The 15,259-nt window shown below is 43.4% G+C and overlaps 1 protein-coding gene across 6 annotated transcripts in view; it reads right to left on the bottom strand.

Moving 5' to 3' along the window:
* Usp25 (ubiquitin specific peptidase 25) overlaps nucleotides 1-12,541 on the bottom strand; it is a 111,278-nt gene extending 98,737 nt beyond the window's left edge. For 2 of the 6 annotated variants that reach the window (XM_048346401.1, XM_048346400.1), the window contains exon 1: nucleotides 10,107-12,541. In XM_048346401.1, coding sequence (XP_048202358.1) covers nucleotides 10,107-10,151 — 45 coding nt within the window. In that variant the 5' untranslated portion in view covers nucleotides 10,152-12,541. The remainder of the gene's footprint in view (nucleotides 1-10,106) is intronic. The other 4 variants (XM_048346402.1, XM_048346403.1, XM_048346405.1 and 1 more) reach the window with 2 other exon arrangements.
* Nucleotides 12,542-15,259: the final 2,718 nt, after the last annotated feature.

The raw sequence follows: 15,259 nt of genomic DNA on the forward strand, positions 1-15,259 counted from the left end.
CCGCCCTCGGTAACATGTGGGGGGCCTGGGGGGAGGGGAAGCTTCAGCAACCCGTCCTCAACTTAGCGTTTGCCCATGTGAGCACGCCTTTGGCCTTCCGCTGGCGGAGGGCCAGGCTGGGTGCTCTTTTATAGAGTTTGTGGTTACCATTCTCCCCGTGGGGGGAGAAAGGGGGTGTCCAGAACCCCAACATAAATGGCGCCCAACGTGGGGCCGAATTGTACGGCCGAGAAGTTCGGGGTACAGTATCCCCACAGATTGCTAAGTAGGGTTTTAGAGGAGGGTCCTGCCCATCCAGACGGGGCAGAAGCATGGAGACATGGGCTCGCGGGACGCGGCCAGAGAGTTGCCCCGCCGTGGCGATTTGGCGCCGGGCGGCGGAGGGAGCGGGGCGCGCTTCCCGCGGAAACATGTCAGTGGAGCAGTGGGGCCGGAGCAAGAGGAATGCGACCCCGGGCTGGGGTCGGTTAGTTCTGCTCTGTGCGCCCCGGGCCAGACGGCGGTCCCGGCACCCGCAGCGGCGCTTGAGAAGCAGTGGGTGGCCGGGCGCTGGAGCGGTTTGGCTTGCGCGGGCTGAGCTGAGTACACTGGGCTCTGCGCGGCCCGGGTTCGCGAGCTGCGTGCGCTGGGGCCCGCGTGGCACCAGGCGTCTTTTGCGGTAGCGTTTCGGCAGCCGAGTGTCGCAGGCCGAGCACAGCGTGGCGGAAGCGCGGTTCCGCCATGTGGGAAGCTGTGGCATGGCGGCGGCAGAGCGTTGGGGATGGCTGCCGCTTTGGCCAGACTTGTATTTACAATGGCTGGGCTGGAGCCAGTGCGGCCCCAGCCCGCGGATGGATTTAAAAAAAAAAAAAAAAAAAAAAAAAAAAAAAAGGCGTGGCGTGCAGTTTAGACCTTGGGCCGGAGTCCCAGTTGGGGTGCGTGGGTGGCAGCAGCGGCGGCAGCAGCCCCGGAGTGGCTTGGACCTGCTGCAGCCCGGCAAACTGCTTTATGCCCGCCGATGGTCGTTAAGCTCAGAAATTCGGGTGAGTTGGTTGAATCCTGATTTCTCTGACTTAACACACGTGGAGCACAATGGGGCACGCCATATTGGAGGCGGGGCCCCACCCATTCCCCCCAGGTGAGGGGCGGGGACTCAGACTAACAGGCCTCAAGCGATTGCGCTGCAGCTGAGAGAGGCAAGCACCCCGCTGTGCGTGCCTGCACTTTTCTCTCTGTGTCAGCTGCAGACGGGGTTGGAGACAGGAAAGCCTCAAATTATAAACTAAAATGGAATATTGAAAGGAAAACAAAGAGTTTTGATACAGCAATAGGTAATTTGATTAAACTTCCATGTTTACCAGTTCAAAGAGATAAAATCAACTGGAGTTTTTCTAGATGGATAAAAGGGTTTGCTTGTCCACTGTGATTTAAAAATTGTCATGTTGGGAGTGTGTAATTAACAGGTTTCCCTTTTGTTTTTTATTCAACCACGTGGTTCTATTATGGGCAAATTAATATCATTTGCCGCTGGAATTCCAGAAAATTCAAATGGCCAATCAAAGCAATTTTAAAGAGCGCTCAGGTATTTTTGTGTGTGTGTGTGTGCGCGCGCGTGCGTGTGGATGTTGGTAAGATTTAAAAGCATAACAATAGGTTTCCATCCCGGTGTTCGATGGAGATAAAGGTGCCTATAAAAATCTCCATAAGGTTCAAATATGCAGCATGTAGTAAAAGTTCACCAGTATGTTATTTTATATTCAGTGTGTTTCCATAAGGTTCAAATATGCAGCATGTAGTAAAAGCACAATGGTATAAAATCAGCATGTTATTTTATACTCAGTGTGTTAAAAGTTAAGTGTGCATGTAGCCTTAACAACTCTTTGGCATAAATTAAGATTTTACCTTCCCATTTTCTCTCCTGTGTTCTCATAAACTCTCAAGATCAAGAAATTGAGATTGCTTCATACAAATGTGACTATTAACCTCAATTTTCCTGACCCAGGATTAATATACTGCTTTATAGGATACAGGTGGACAGATGTTCTAGCCGCATGGACGGTCGCAGCTCCTGGATAGGAAGATGCCACCACATTCTGTTCCCAAACTGCCTTGTTTCACTACTAATGATTCTTTGCTCTCTCTCCCATTGGAAGCTGCTCGAATGATTTATGAGCCTTGAGTAGGATGTGAATAGTTCCATCTTAACAGTTACTCCAGGTTAAATCACCATAGTTATGTTAGTGGTCACAGCAAGCCAGGTAAAATTTTGGGATTAAGAAAGTCTTAAAATTTTGTGATTAAGAAAGTCTTTTCACCCTGCTTAAACCAGAAGGGCTTCGATATACCAGAGCCAGAAGTGCTGAAAAATTTTGAACACCCTAACCAATCTATATAGAAATTTTGCAGGCAACCCAGAGCAAGATGTGAGCAAGAGATACCACTACAGCTTTGCCTCGAGTTCCCCATCGCATGGCATGGAACTTGCCAAATGGGGATGAGGGACGCAGCCACTTCCGAGACTGAGGATTCCACAATGCTTTAACCCTTTGCCCTTGGTTGTCATTTATCTGTGTTCTCTTTCACTTGCCAGTGGGATTCAATGGCGTGATTCAAGTTGATGGCATGTAAATCTCATGTTTTCTAAGTGTTATAGCCAAACCTTCACAAGCAGTTTTTGGTCAGTTCTCAACGGGTTACAAATGGATTATCTCTGTTGTGTTTTTTCCTTGTTGCTCAATTGGGAATAAAAAGGGCTTGTAGGACTATGACTCCCTGGATAGTTCAAAGCCAGCCCGGGCAAAAGGAAAAATTTCTCCAAAATCCCACCTCCCAGTTAAACAGCAAAGAGCCAGATTGAGAGCTCAACCACAGAGAGCGAGCAAAAGGCTGAAGCAGCACCGTGACTCAAGTGGTAGAGCACTAGCCTTGAGCGAAAGTGCTCATGGACAGTGCTCAGGCCCCGAGTTCAAACACGGATGGGAAAATGCAATTCCAGCCACAAACGTTAAAATTCCTGGGACTTAGCCAGTCCAGGAGACGGAAAGGTGGAGTGGAGTGAGAGGAGAATGGTGCCATATTATCCTAAAGGGAGATGCCTTGTTTCACCCTTTCAAAATGGATCAGAGCCGGGAAATCGAGAGAGATAATTCCTGTCCATTTTCTTCTCTTTTGCCAGTTGTATATAGGTGTATATATATATTTATTTATTTTGCCTCTGACTGGCTATGCCAAACCAGTTTTCTATCATTAAACACTTCTTTCAGGCGTTTCTCCTTACTCGTTCACTTTACAATTGGGTTTATGCTCCAAAAGGGAACTGTTCCTGGCTTATGCCCAGGGTGTGTTCTATGCCATTCATGCCAACCAGCTCTGAGAACTTGTCGATACTTTGCCTGACCTTTTCAAAAGTGTCTTTTGACAGAATAACATCTCTTGCTGAGATCACCAATGGGGAATTTGCCGTTCACAGTCGTCACCCTAACACAGGCCTGAACCCTGGAGGCACCAGCCTTGGAAACTTCTGGGTATGCCCAAAGACTCAGGGGGGGCTGGAGAAAACCATAGCGCTCTCTGGCCCTAGTGACCATACTCATGGTAATGATGGGGACTTTTTGCCAGCTACACCGGACTGCCAGGCTGACCAGGGGCCCTTGATTTACGTCGCCCCCTTGACAGCAGGAAGTAGCTACAGAAGACGAGACCTCCATCCATACTCCCTGCCTGGTGGCCGCCGGTGTCATAATAAAAAAAAAAAAAAAAACAAAAGGGGGAGGTATTCCCCAGGATTAATTAAGGATTCCCTAGGATTAATTAAGGATTAGTTGTGCTTATGTCAATTATCCAGAAATTTTAAATCATCCCGAATCAGTGTGGGATGGAGTACAGTATATGTGTTTTTCCAGATTGGAAAATTAAACCCAGAGCACCCACTCTGGAGAAATGTTTTCTTGTTTTCTCCAGGAAAAGGAGGACCATGTTGGACTTCTGCTCTCCCATGAAAATATGGAAAGTAGGACTGCCTACGGTAGGAGGCAACCAAGCTTCCTTTCCTTGTCTGCTTTCTAGATTCCTTCTTGAGCATCTCATGGCTCATGGAAAGTAGGACTGCCTACGGTAGGAAGCAACCAAGCTTCCTTTCCTTGTTTGCTTTCTAGATTCCTTCTTGAGCATCTCATGGCTCAATGTTTTGCTGTGGCAATACTGCCTACAGCGTCACACAAAGAAACCAAAGGAATTTTGCACCGTGCTTCTTCCTTTCCTCTCCCCCTGCTGCTAGACTTGGGGAGTCCCGTTGGAAAGAAAATAGGAGCTGAGGGTATTGACACTCAACCCCAATGTTTTATGATAGAAATGTTTAAAAAGGTAAATGCAAAGGTTTAACACCTTGGCTTCAATGTTTATATAAAAGAATGTTTCACTAATCACTTATGTTTGAGTTATCAGCTACTGTGAACTGCCGGGAATGCCAGAGTTTCAGCTTCTACCTCACCAACAAAAGAGGGCTGCTGTCTGCACCTTCCTGCACTTGGCAGAAACCAGCTGAGGATTCTGACTTCTGGACATAGCCAGATGGATGGACCCTTACCTACCCCTCACCCCAGTTTTGTGGAAGGGGCCCCACAGATCTTATGTCAGCATTTGCCTTATGCCCACACATGCCATGTGTTTACAGCATCCCCTGCTTATTGAAAAAAACAAAAAGGGGGAGATGTTGGGGATTATTAGGGCCTGGGAAAGACTGCCCTTCCACCAGCCTTGGGACAATAGAAGCCCCTCCCACCTTTTGACCTCTACCCCTTGGGAGGTGAACACGTGTGTGCCACCATGATGGGATTGTCCCGCCCGCAAAGGGAAGTTTCGTGATGTCACTTGATGAACGTGACCCCTAGCCTATGACTGACCCTTTGGCCAGCCCCCTTTCTTTCCCGCCATTACTTCTATATAAGTGCCCTTCCATATTAAAGTCTTTGAGACGCATTCCACCACCGCAGCGTGTCCCTGATGCCTTCCTTTTCGCCTCCGCCCTCGGTAACATGTGGGGGGCCTGGGGGGAGGGGAAGCTTCAGCAACCCGTCCTCAACTTAGCGTTTGCCCATGTGAGCACGCCTTTGGCCTTCCGCTGGCGGAGGGCCAGGCTGGGTGCTCTTTTATAGAGTTTGTGGTTACCATTCTCCCCGTGGGGGGAGAAAGGGGGTGTCCAGAACCCCAACAAGTGCTGAACACCAAATGTTTGAATCACTTTTCCCATAACACTGCCCAACTCCAAGATATGCCACCTTTCATCACATCTGAAATGTTCACTTCATCACTTCCATTAAGTACATTCAATATGGTTTACATTTGGGACACCGCTTGCTTTGGGGGAGGCAGATTTTCACAAAAAGCCCAAGGAATATACTCAGCAGATAGCAATGATTTAAACACTGACTACAGATAAAACAGGACTGACTGTAAGCTGTACATAAGGGAATTTGAATATTTTGAGATATTTATTGGGAGTTTTTAATTTTTTTCTTGACCACATTTGATCAGTCATATGTAATAAAGCAAGACTTAGTATATGTTAATCTGCTCTCATTTTTTTTCTTATTTTACTGACACAAAATGTATTACTCTTTCGGATTGATGAGAGGTACTTAAGCCAATAGGCACCAGTAGCTTATGCCTATAATCCTAGCTACTCAGTAAGTTGAGGTCTAGAGAATCCCAGTTCAAAGCCAGCACAGGCAGAAAAGCCCAATTCGATTCTATTTCCAAAGAACAAGAAAAAAAAAAAGCACAACTGGGCAGTATGGGTTAGGTGACAGAGCAACAGCCAGCCATGGATAAGTAAGCCAAGTAATCATTAGGCCCCTAAATTCAAGTACCAGTACTGGCACACACACACACACACAAAAAGAGGCAAAATCCAAATGAGAATTTAAATCATTTACAATACAAAACTTAGGAAATAGAGATCAAGAGAGCTGAGGTTTGACTAGCCTGAGCAAAATGTGAGATCTCATCCAAAAAGTTGGACATACTGGCATGCAACTGTCATCTCGGCTACTCAAGAAGGATCATGGTTTAATGTTTTTTTCTAGACTTTACCTGAAATATAATTAAAACAAAAAGGGCTGGAAGTGTATTCAAATGGTACAGCACCCACCTAACAAAATCAGGGCCTTGAGTTCAAACCCCAGTACCACCAAATATAAAAATAGAATCAGGAAACTAATATATGATGATGAAACAATACACAACTAAAACCTAAAGTTAACCCTAACAATATTCTAGAATCTTGGCTAAAATGGCAAAATAACAAAATCAAAGAGGTACAAATAATGACAAGAGTTAGAATGATAGATTGAAGAAATTTTTAATGCATTTATTAGAACTAATGAGTTAAAAAGACTGGATATGTTAGAATACATATCAAAAGTATATGTGACAAAGGAATAAGGAAGGCATAAGCAGCTAGAACACTATCTCAGCACTCAACTCAAGTATTATGCTAACATTGCAACCAAATGTTTCAAAATATACAATGTCCCTTTTATGTAACCTTTAATGAATGTAGCGATCAAATGTTTTATGATTTTATAACATTAGATGATATCTAAATTATAAATATGTATGTTATCTTAACTAAAACTTACACAGTTTGTGTTGCTCTTCCAGCTTTGTTTTAACTCTGTATTTGTTTCATCTGATGGCATACTTCCCATCTAACCCTAACCTCCATGGTATTAAATGAAAGCTGACAGGTAGACCCATGAGATTCCTGTCTCTATTCTTTGCAATTGCTTTATCTCTCATGTACAGAATACTTACTTGTAACTCCACCAAACATTCAGAACTAAAGAAGTCACTCTTGTCTATTCTAACTTTAAAGCTTTAGAAGCCTCAGAGACCTTTGATCAGTTACACAATGTCACAGCAAGATGATTTAACTCTACCCCAAATCTCTTCTCTCACACTGCCTATTTTCCTAACATAAATGCAGTTTCCAGTTTTCACTATTCTTCAATATTTACATATCGAAATTTAGTGGGGAGAATAAGGCAAGTAATGGATTTGCATTTGTCTTGGAAGAAAGCACTCATTACTGCATAAAAGAAATACTGGCTGAGTCTTACTATGTACAAAGAACAGATCTAAGGAACTTCCTGTTTTATTCAACTCAAAAGGACGCTTTCATCCTCATTTATAAGTTAAAATGGATCCTGGAAGGAAAGTACTTATGCCACGCTAAACTTGTGAACTTGAATCTATATTAGATTTCTAAGATCTAAGGATCTTAAATAATTACGAAGCACAAAAGCTGAAGATACTTGTCCAAGATCCAAATTACAACAGGTTTAACTGTACTTCATCCTGTTGTCCACCTCACATGAAACATCTAAAACTCAGAAAAGATTTCTCTGTAATTTTCTCCCCTGGCCTGGTCAAATTTGAACAATTAACCTAGGATGGCAAAGACAGCCTCTTACCTCTTTTTATACAATGTCACAAGCCTCTCTGTAGGTGAACAAAAGACCTAGAAAAGTTTGTGTGTTACTTAGATCAAAGAATAAATAACCTTGAAACTGTTCCAAACACTGCAATGTAGCTTGTTTACTTAAAATTTATGAGCACAACTGCTCTCATGCACGCGTGCACACGCACATGCACACGCGCACACACACACATACATACACATCTTTTTAGAGAGGAGAAACAGGGAAAGCAGAAAACAAGCTAAAAGTTTGGGTATACAAGATTCATTAGCTAAACCACCATGGTTCAAAATGAAAACAGTTTCACTTTTGTTTCCTTCCAAGTATGAAGTTTACTTCCTAATTCCTGACTTGAAATCTATCTACTTCCTGTTCCCTACCTGAGTGGTTTAAAGTCAACTTTCTGGGGATATGGTTCAAAGATTTACAAACTTGTACATGCTTTTAATAGTTCTAGTACAGGTAACAAAATAATAGAATGCTGGCGGGGCGGACCCATTTAAGTTTTCAGTTTTAAGTACAGGGGTCTGTACTTAAAAAAGGGCAGGCCCTTTGTCACTTGAGCCACATCTCAAGTCTTAATTTTGTTTTAAAGCACAAGTATCATGACGAAACTATAAAAATATGTTGTTCTAAAAATACTTGAACAATATCAATGAAATGACCTAAATCACACATACTACATATTAAAGATAGCATCTGTGTAATTTTTCCAGTGAGAGACTACTACTCCTTCCTCTGTGTAGGGAGGGACTCATTAAGAAATAGGACTTGCTAACCAAGATCACTTTCTGAAACTTGATTCTGGACAATTTTATGCAGACACCTAGGAACCACCCAAGAGTCAGCATATCTGACTCAATGCTACAGAAGCAGTTTAATCAACTTATTTTTACTTCTGTTTATTAATTTATTTGTCAGTTGTGGGGCTTGCATTCAGGACCTGGACACTGTCTCTGAGCCTACTTGTGCTCTAGGCTAGTGCCCTACCACTTCCAGTTTTTGAGTGGTTAAGTGATTCTCAGATCTGAGCCTCCTGAATAGTGAGGATTATGCAGATGGCCCAGCTACTTTAGTCAATTTTGAAAACCCACAAACATAAATTTCTTGCCATTGTTTCAGTTAAGATGTGAAAAAAGGGAATTATGCCCCCCCCCCAGGAAATAGCTTTTAGTATACAATTCTGGACACAAAGCATAAACAAAATGCTGGCAAAGGCTATAAACTATTACTTGGTCGTCATGATTCTAATTCTTAATTATCACACACTGAACATCAAAGATTAAAATCTTCAAAACACACAGGATAAGGAGGTAAACTTCTTAATCTTCATTATCCAATCTTGAATTACTTGCTGTAACTTAAGTCTACAATAATCTCAATTTTTCCAATAATATCAGCTACCCGTGAGTTTCAAAAGCAACTTTGCCAAAGTGCTTAAATTTAAATACACTTTCTTCCTTGTTTCCAAAATTCAAGAGCCTCTTTAGTTACCTCAAGTACTGTCAGGAAATTCTACAACTCATCTCAGTGCAAAGATTTAACAGGCTATTCGGATCTACAGTCTATTTTAGTACAGGCCCTACTGAAGTCCTGCACAGGTAAAAATTAACTACCATATGCCAAAACTACATCAGGGTGGGGCATCCATTACTCACACGTGAAAATTAGCACAGCCTAGTGCTTGTTCACCAAGCACTAAGTAACCCTCTAATGCCAGCACAACTAAGGCAATGTTTTGTTTTTGCCTAAAATGCTTTTCACTAGAAAGGAGAAAAAGAATCAAGTCATACACAACTACTACTACTTGGAGCCATTATAGTGCACTTACAATCTTAAAAAGTGAGAGCCTTGGTGCTCGAGAAATATACTTGAAAAAAAAAAGTTTGGCTTAAATGAACGACCATCTGAATGCGTGACTGATCCAAGAGTAAAGGGTAAATGACAAAACAAGGTCAAACTTCGGGGACAAAAGATTCCTGGAATAACATAACCGGAAAGATTTCTTTTTGGAAGAGATAGTTTCAAGTATTTTCAGAGGGGGAAAAAAAAATAGGAGAGAAAAGAAACGAAAACCAACCTACATCGTCTACGGAACGTAATCTCTATGGTATAAGGTACCAGCCCTGAAAAGCAGGTGATTGGATTTTGGTGAGCTTTTTGTTGTTGTTTCTTTGCAGAGTTCTCAGGCCTGAAATACTACCACCTTTCAGAAAAACGAAGTGTGCTCAAAGGCATGACAACTGGTATTGTTTTTTTTTTAAAAAAAAAGAAAGAAACACTGAGGGAGGAGGGAGGAGGGGAGAGTACGGGAGAATAAAGTTTAATCTTGAAGCTGTTTGGACGAACACTGTCGGAATGCGAAGGGTCACGACGGTCCATACCTGGCACGGTCTGTTACGAGAAAACAATCGGCCCAGGGAAGTGACCGAGACCCCCCAGCAACTACACTCCACTTCCACACGCAGAGCCTGGTACCCACGAAGCGCGACACCCCCAAAGCTAAAGGCTGGAGTGGTGGTGAGTAGTGGTGGAGGGAGGAGGAGGAGGAAGCCCGGGGCAGCCGAGTCCGGGCGGGGGTGGGTAGGCAATGGGGGCCCCCGACACGTCGGGAAGGAGGAGCGGGGTGCGCGGGGCCGCGCGCCTCACCTTCTGCGCCGCGCTCTGCTGCAGCACGTTCTGCTCCACGGTCATGGCCCCCGCGGCGGTAGCGGCGACGGCGGCGAGGGTGGCGGCGGCGGCGTCCGGCTCCTCGCGCCTCGGCCGGCACAGGCAGCCCCGCTCCGCCGAGCTCCAAGGAGCTGCGTGGACGGCCGGGGAGGACAGCGCCCCCGCCAGCCGGGCGCGCAGGCGATGGCGGCCGGCGTGCGCGGGCACCGCGGGCGGGCCGAGCGGCGCGGACTGCGAGGACTACCACCGCCGCTGCAGCCCCACGTCCTCCGCGCGACCCGCCTCAGTGCGGCTTATCCGCGGCGACCTGGGCCATGGGCCACCGGCTGGGACCCCGGGAGTGGGGGACGCGGGAAGGCGCTAGCAAAGCCCAGCCGCGTCACGCGTTCGCGCGCTTCTGGGCAGGGCAATGCCGGGGCCACGACGGGGGGGAGGGGGGAGGGGGAAGGGAGCGAGGGGGACGGAGGGAGCGGCCGGCCGAAATGGCGTTGTCCTCCTCCCTCCGCGACTCCTCCTCCCTTCCCTTCCCCCAGCCGCCGTCACCGCCCCCGCCCCGTGGCTCCTCCCCCGCAGCGCCCCGCCCGCAGGCCGCCCTAACCCTACATTGTGACCCAGGGACGACAGGTCGGGGCGGGGCCGTCGCGGAGCCCCACCCCTGTCCTGGTCCTGCCCCTCCTCCAAGCTCCGCCCCCGCCCCAGGGGCGCGGCCTGGCGCTCCGGGGTGTGGCAAAGCCTGGGCGCGGCGCCCCAGATCCGCCCCTAGGGCAGGTTGAACTGTGTGAAAGTCAGCCGGAAGGGGATCAGGCCCTGGGGTTCCTGCGTTTCCCAGCTGCAGCTGGAGGGGTGCATTCATACCTGAGCCTAGGAGCTATCCCATTGCTCATTTGCCCAGTGTCTCCAAGACGATCGTGTTCCTGACTACCTGCAAAGTCACGGAAACCTGACAGCGTCCAAAATGATAGCTACCTTCTCGGTCAACTCGCCTTTCTAGGAATTTCACACGCAGTGAACGTGCCCAAAGAGAAAGTCAAATAAAGGGCTGTCAAAGTCCTAACAGTCATGTGCTTTTCTTTAACGAATCTTGGGTCTACTTCAGGTATTCCAATACTGCAAGGCCCTGGAGAAATAGTTTATTTACCTAAGACTTAACAGAAATGAGTAAGACTTATAAAGCAAACATTACAAAAGAACCATTGCCTAGATGATACATAATTCTAATATGCCAGTTGCCAAATTAAGCAAACGATTAACATGCATGGAATTCTTGACTGTATATGGAATTGTAAAGGCAAACCCAGCAATAAGAAAGCGCTGTGAAATATTATCCGGTTTTATTAAATCATGCTGACGCGTGAAGACTGTAAGAATTCTATGTACTTCGCAACCATCTTTGATCTGCCCCTTGGATTCCTTCAGCCATCTTTTGGGATCCTTTCCTTGAATCCCCATATGTGTTTTCCTCCTTTTAATTTTGACAACTTAAAATTTTTATTTTTATCGATATCCAACATCCTTAACCAGAAAAGCTTGAAATGCTGTTAAGTGGTTAGGTGCAAGAATTTCAGGGATAATGCAACAGAACACTGAGACACACAGAGAGAGAGTCTAACAAAGCACATTAGAGCTCATTTCCCCCTTGTTTATAGATTAGAAATTTGTTATGGACAAATTTCACATTTCTCCAGACTATAGATGTTTTTAAGAAACCAGATTCTTTCATTTGAATTTAAGAAACTTTAATTGAGCTATGATGAATGAAGCTCATTGATTGAACCTGTCCTTCAAGTCTCAAGCCCTGATTTCAAGCCCCAGCATCACACACAGGTGGAAATGATGACCATTAAAATCTGTTAATTTGGTTAAAGAAATGGTTCTGGTTAAAGAAAGGTTTTTCTTATGCTAAAATTTAATTCCCAGAATGTAGCAATATAACCAGTGTTCCCCGGGGTTCAATTCTTTTGTTTGAGGAGACAAAAAATAAATCTTACCAAGGCTTACCAATCATTCAAAATCATTCAAATAAAAAAAGAAATGTGCTCTAGAGGGCTGTGATATTTGTCTGCTTAGATCATTCATTTCCAGATCACTGCCATTGACTTACAATTTGAAAAAAAATATATTGTTAATCTTCATACTATAAGGGTTTGAAAATAAATTATTAGTTTTACTCATGACCATTCTTTATAACAGTCTGAATGATTAAATGACAGAAATTTGAGAAATTGATGTAAAGAATCCTTTGCTGGTACAACTAACTCATTTTATAATTTTGTCATTGCATCGACTTTATTGTTCATGAGTCAGGTTTAATATGCATAGTAGTTGGAATTATATACTCTCAGACTGTTATTTTATAGCTCCTAAGCTATTATATTCGACACTGTTGACATTCAGGCAAAGACATAGTGGTAGAATTCATGAAGAATTAAATCTTAGTTTTTAACCATGTATGGTACAAGTATGTCTACAGAAATGCATATTATCACAAGAATAGTTCGAAGACTGAACTGTTCAGTCTTTTTCTCACCCCTCTCCCTCTCCCTTTCCCTCTCCCTCTCCCTCCTTCCTTCCCTCCCTCCCTCCCTCCTTCCCTCCCTTCCTCTTTGTGTGTCTGTCCGTCTGTCTGTCTGTCTCTCTCACTCTCTCTCTGCAAGAAGGACCTCACTGAATGCTGTCTGGCCTTCCCAGTCTCTAAGAATATGAGCCAATAAATATGAGCCAATAAATTCAATATGTAGTTATCCATTCTTTGACTGCAATAGCAGGACAAAACACACTACAAAAATCTCAAATATAATTTTCTATTTCAGATTAAAAATTCTATTTCCAATAATATTCATCACTGTATTTTTATGTGAAAAAAGGGCTTGACTGTTTATATCTCTTTGTTCAGACAGTTTGAAAATGCATTTCTGGACTCTAAAATCTACCTTCTTGCCAAAATGTTTGTCAATGAAAGAAAATAGTTCATTTCATATTTCCAATTTGAACAACTTCCATAATACAAAGGTGGTGAGAAATGGAATTACTTTGCTCCTTGAGATGGACTGATATTCCAAAATAATTTTATTTTCACCAATAAGCAAATCAGGAATCATTAAAATAAAAATAAATTTCTATGATGTCACAATGACATTATTCAGTTATTCAGGTTGGTCATAGTTTAGAACCTATGAAACTACTATCTGCTTGGTAAAATGCCTATTGCATTAAATGGGCACCTAACAAATTTATTTGGCTTTTATTCTTTTGTGTCTAGCCAGGTCTAATTTCTTATCCAAGTTAATGACTCTGGCATATTATCCTATGGCAGCCTTGCCATATTATTCTATGTGACATAGCTATCAGTTACATCATTATTAGAGTCCTGGGCACTCAATAGTGTCTGATATTTCCAGAGGCAGGCTCTATATGTTGCTCTTGTCAAATTGTGTCAGTTGGCTCCAAGTTCCATAACAAATTACTATAGACTAGTGATGGGACTCTTTAGATGACTGAAAATGTATTCAAGTTCTGGAGAATGAAAATCCAAGATCAAAGTTGCAGTAGTTCTGTTTCATTCTGCTGCTTCTTTCCTTGGCCTCCACGTCCTGCTCCCTCTTCCTGTGGCCTCTGTCAATATGTTGATGCTCTTTCTGTCTCTTCCTGAGATTGCTCTCTCTACAGGAGGACCCATCATCTCATGTTCTTCTAAGGACACCAGTTTCATTGGAGGGTGCCACACAAAGAATCTCATTCTAACTTAGTCACCTCTTTAAAGAATTTACTTCAAAATATAGTTGTTTTCTGAGGTACTCAGGTTGAGGATTTTAAAACAAAAAATTTAAGGGAATATAATTTAGTCCAGAAGAGTCATATTCAATTAACATCCCTTATTCCTACACTTCACATCTTTGTGCCTTCAAATATCATTTTTCTGCCCAAACTGATAAACATTAGCACATTAAAGGGTCATAACTTTACAGGATTGACAACTCAATTGAATCCTTTGGAGACAAAAGCATTCTATGAATTCAAAAAGGACTGTAGAGTAATGTCAACTACTGCTTTGCAATGTGTACTCCTTTGCCTATACCATTTTCTTTTCCTTTCTTTAAATAATCTTAAAGACATTGTCTCACAATAAAGATGGCTTGAACTAAAACACTATACCCTATGTGATTTATTTTTCCATCTCTTTCTTCATACTTAAAGGAAATTACTGTCCCTTCTATGGTGTCACACACACGTTTTCCTATGATTAGCCTATAATGTGTAAGGTCAAAGAAAACCACATATAAGAAACTCATTTATGTCACTTTTCAATTTCTGTCCAGAATATCTGATGGAAATATATATATGTGATATATAACATATATATATATATATATATATATATATAATTGCAAATCCCAAGGAACAACCCAGGAACTTCGAGTTCAGAAAAGTTGCTTAAGCCTTTTAAATTGGCTTACTGTTTGCCATGAGATTCATGTCTTGAGTTCCTATTGCTCTGCTCCTGAAGATCATGATTCATTGAAATTTTCTCTACCAAGTAAACGTGTCATAAGCCTGTCCATCACTTCTCAGCTCAGTCTCTACAAAGAAATTGATGATAACATAACCAAATTCTTTGTCACCATGGAGAGGAGTCTGTCCATGCATATACTCAGAAAATCTAGAATGGCTTTGGCCACTGTGGGCTAGGTAAATCATTGGAGCATGGAAGTCAGGGCAAAGGCAAACTATGCCACAGTGGCAAGTGGCAGAAAGCTGACTAAAACATTCACTGTACTGTTTGGCTTCTCACCAATTCTTTCACTGGTACAAAGTATTTTTCCTCTGAAGTAATCTTCTGTTTTGACTACTTGGGTAGTATTCTACTTTTTTTTTTTTTTTTTTTTTTTTTTTGCCAGTCTTGGGGCTTGAGGCTAAGGGCCTGAGCATTGTCTGTTGCTTCTTTTTACTTAAGGCTAGCACTCTACCTCTTGAGCCACGGTGCCACATCTGACTTTTTCTGGTATGTGGTGCTGAGGAATAAAACTCAGGGCTTCATGTATGCTAAGCAAGCACTAAGCCACCTTTCCAGTCCAGTATTCTACTTTTTTAACATGATTCTTACTGACATACTTTCTCTTTTTTCATTCCATCAT

The sequence above is a fragment of the Perognathus longimembris genome, chromosome 5 (assembly GCF_023159225.1).
Source record: "Perognathus longimembris pacificus isolate PPM17 chromosome 5, ASM2315922v1, whole genome shotgun sequence".
Taxonomy (NCBI): domain Eukaryota; kingdom Metazoa; phylum Chordata; class Mammalia; order Rodentia; family Heteromyidae; genus Perognathus; species Perognathus longimembris.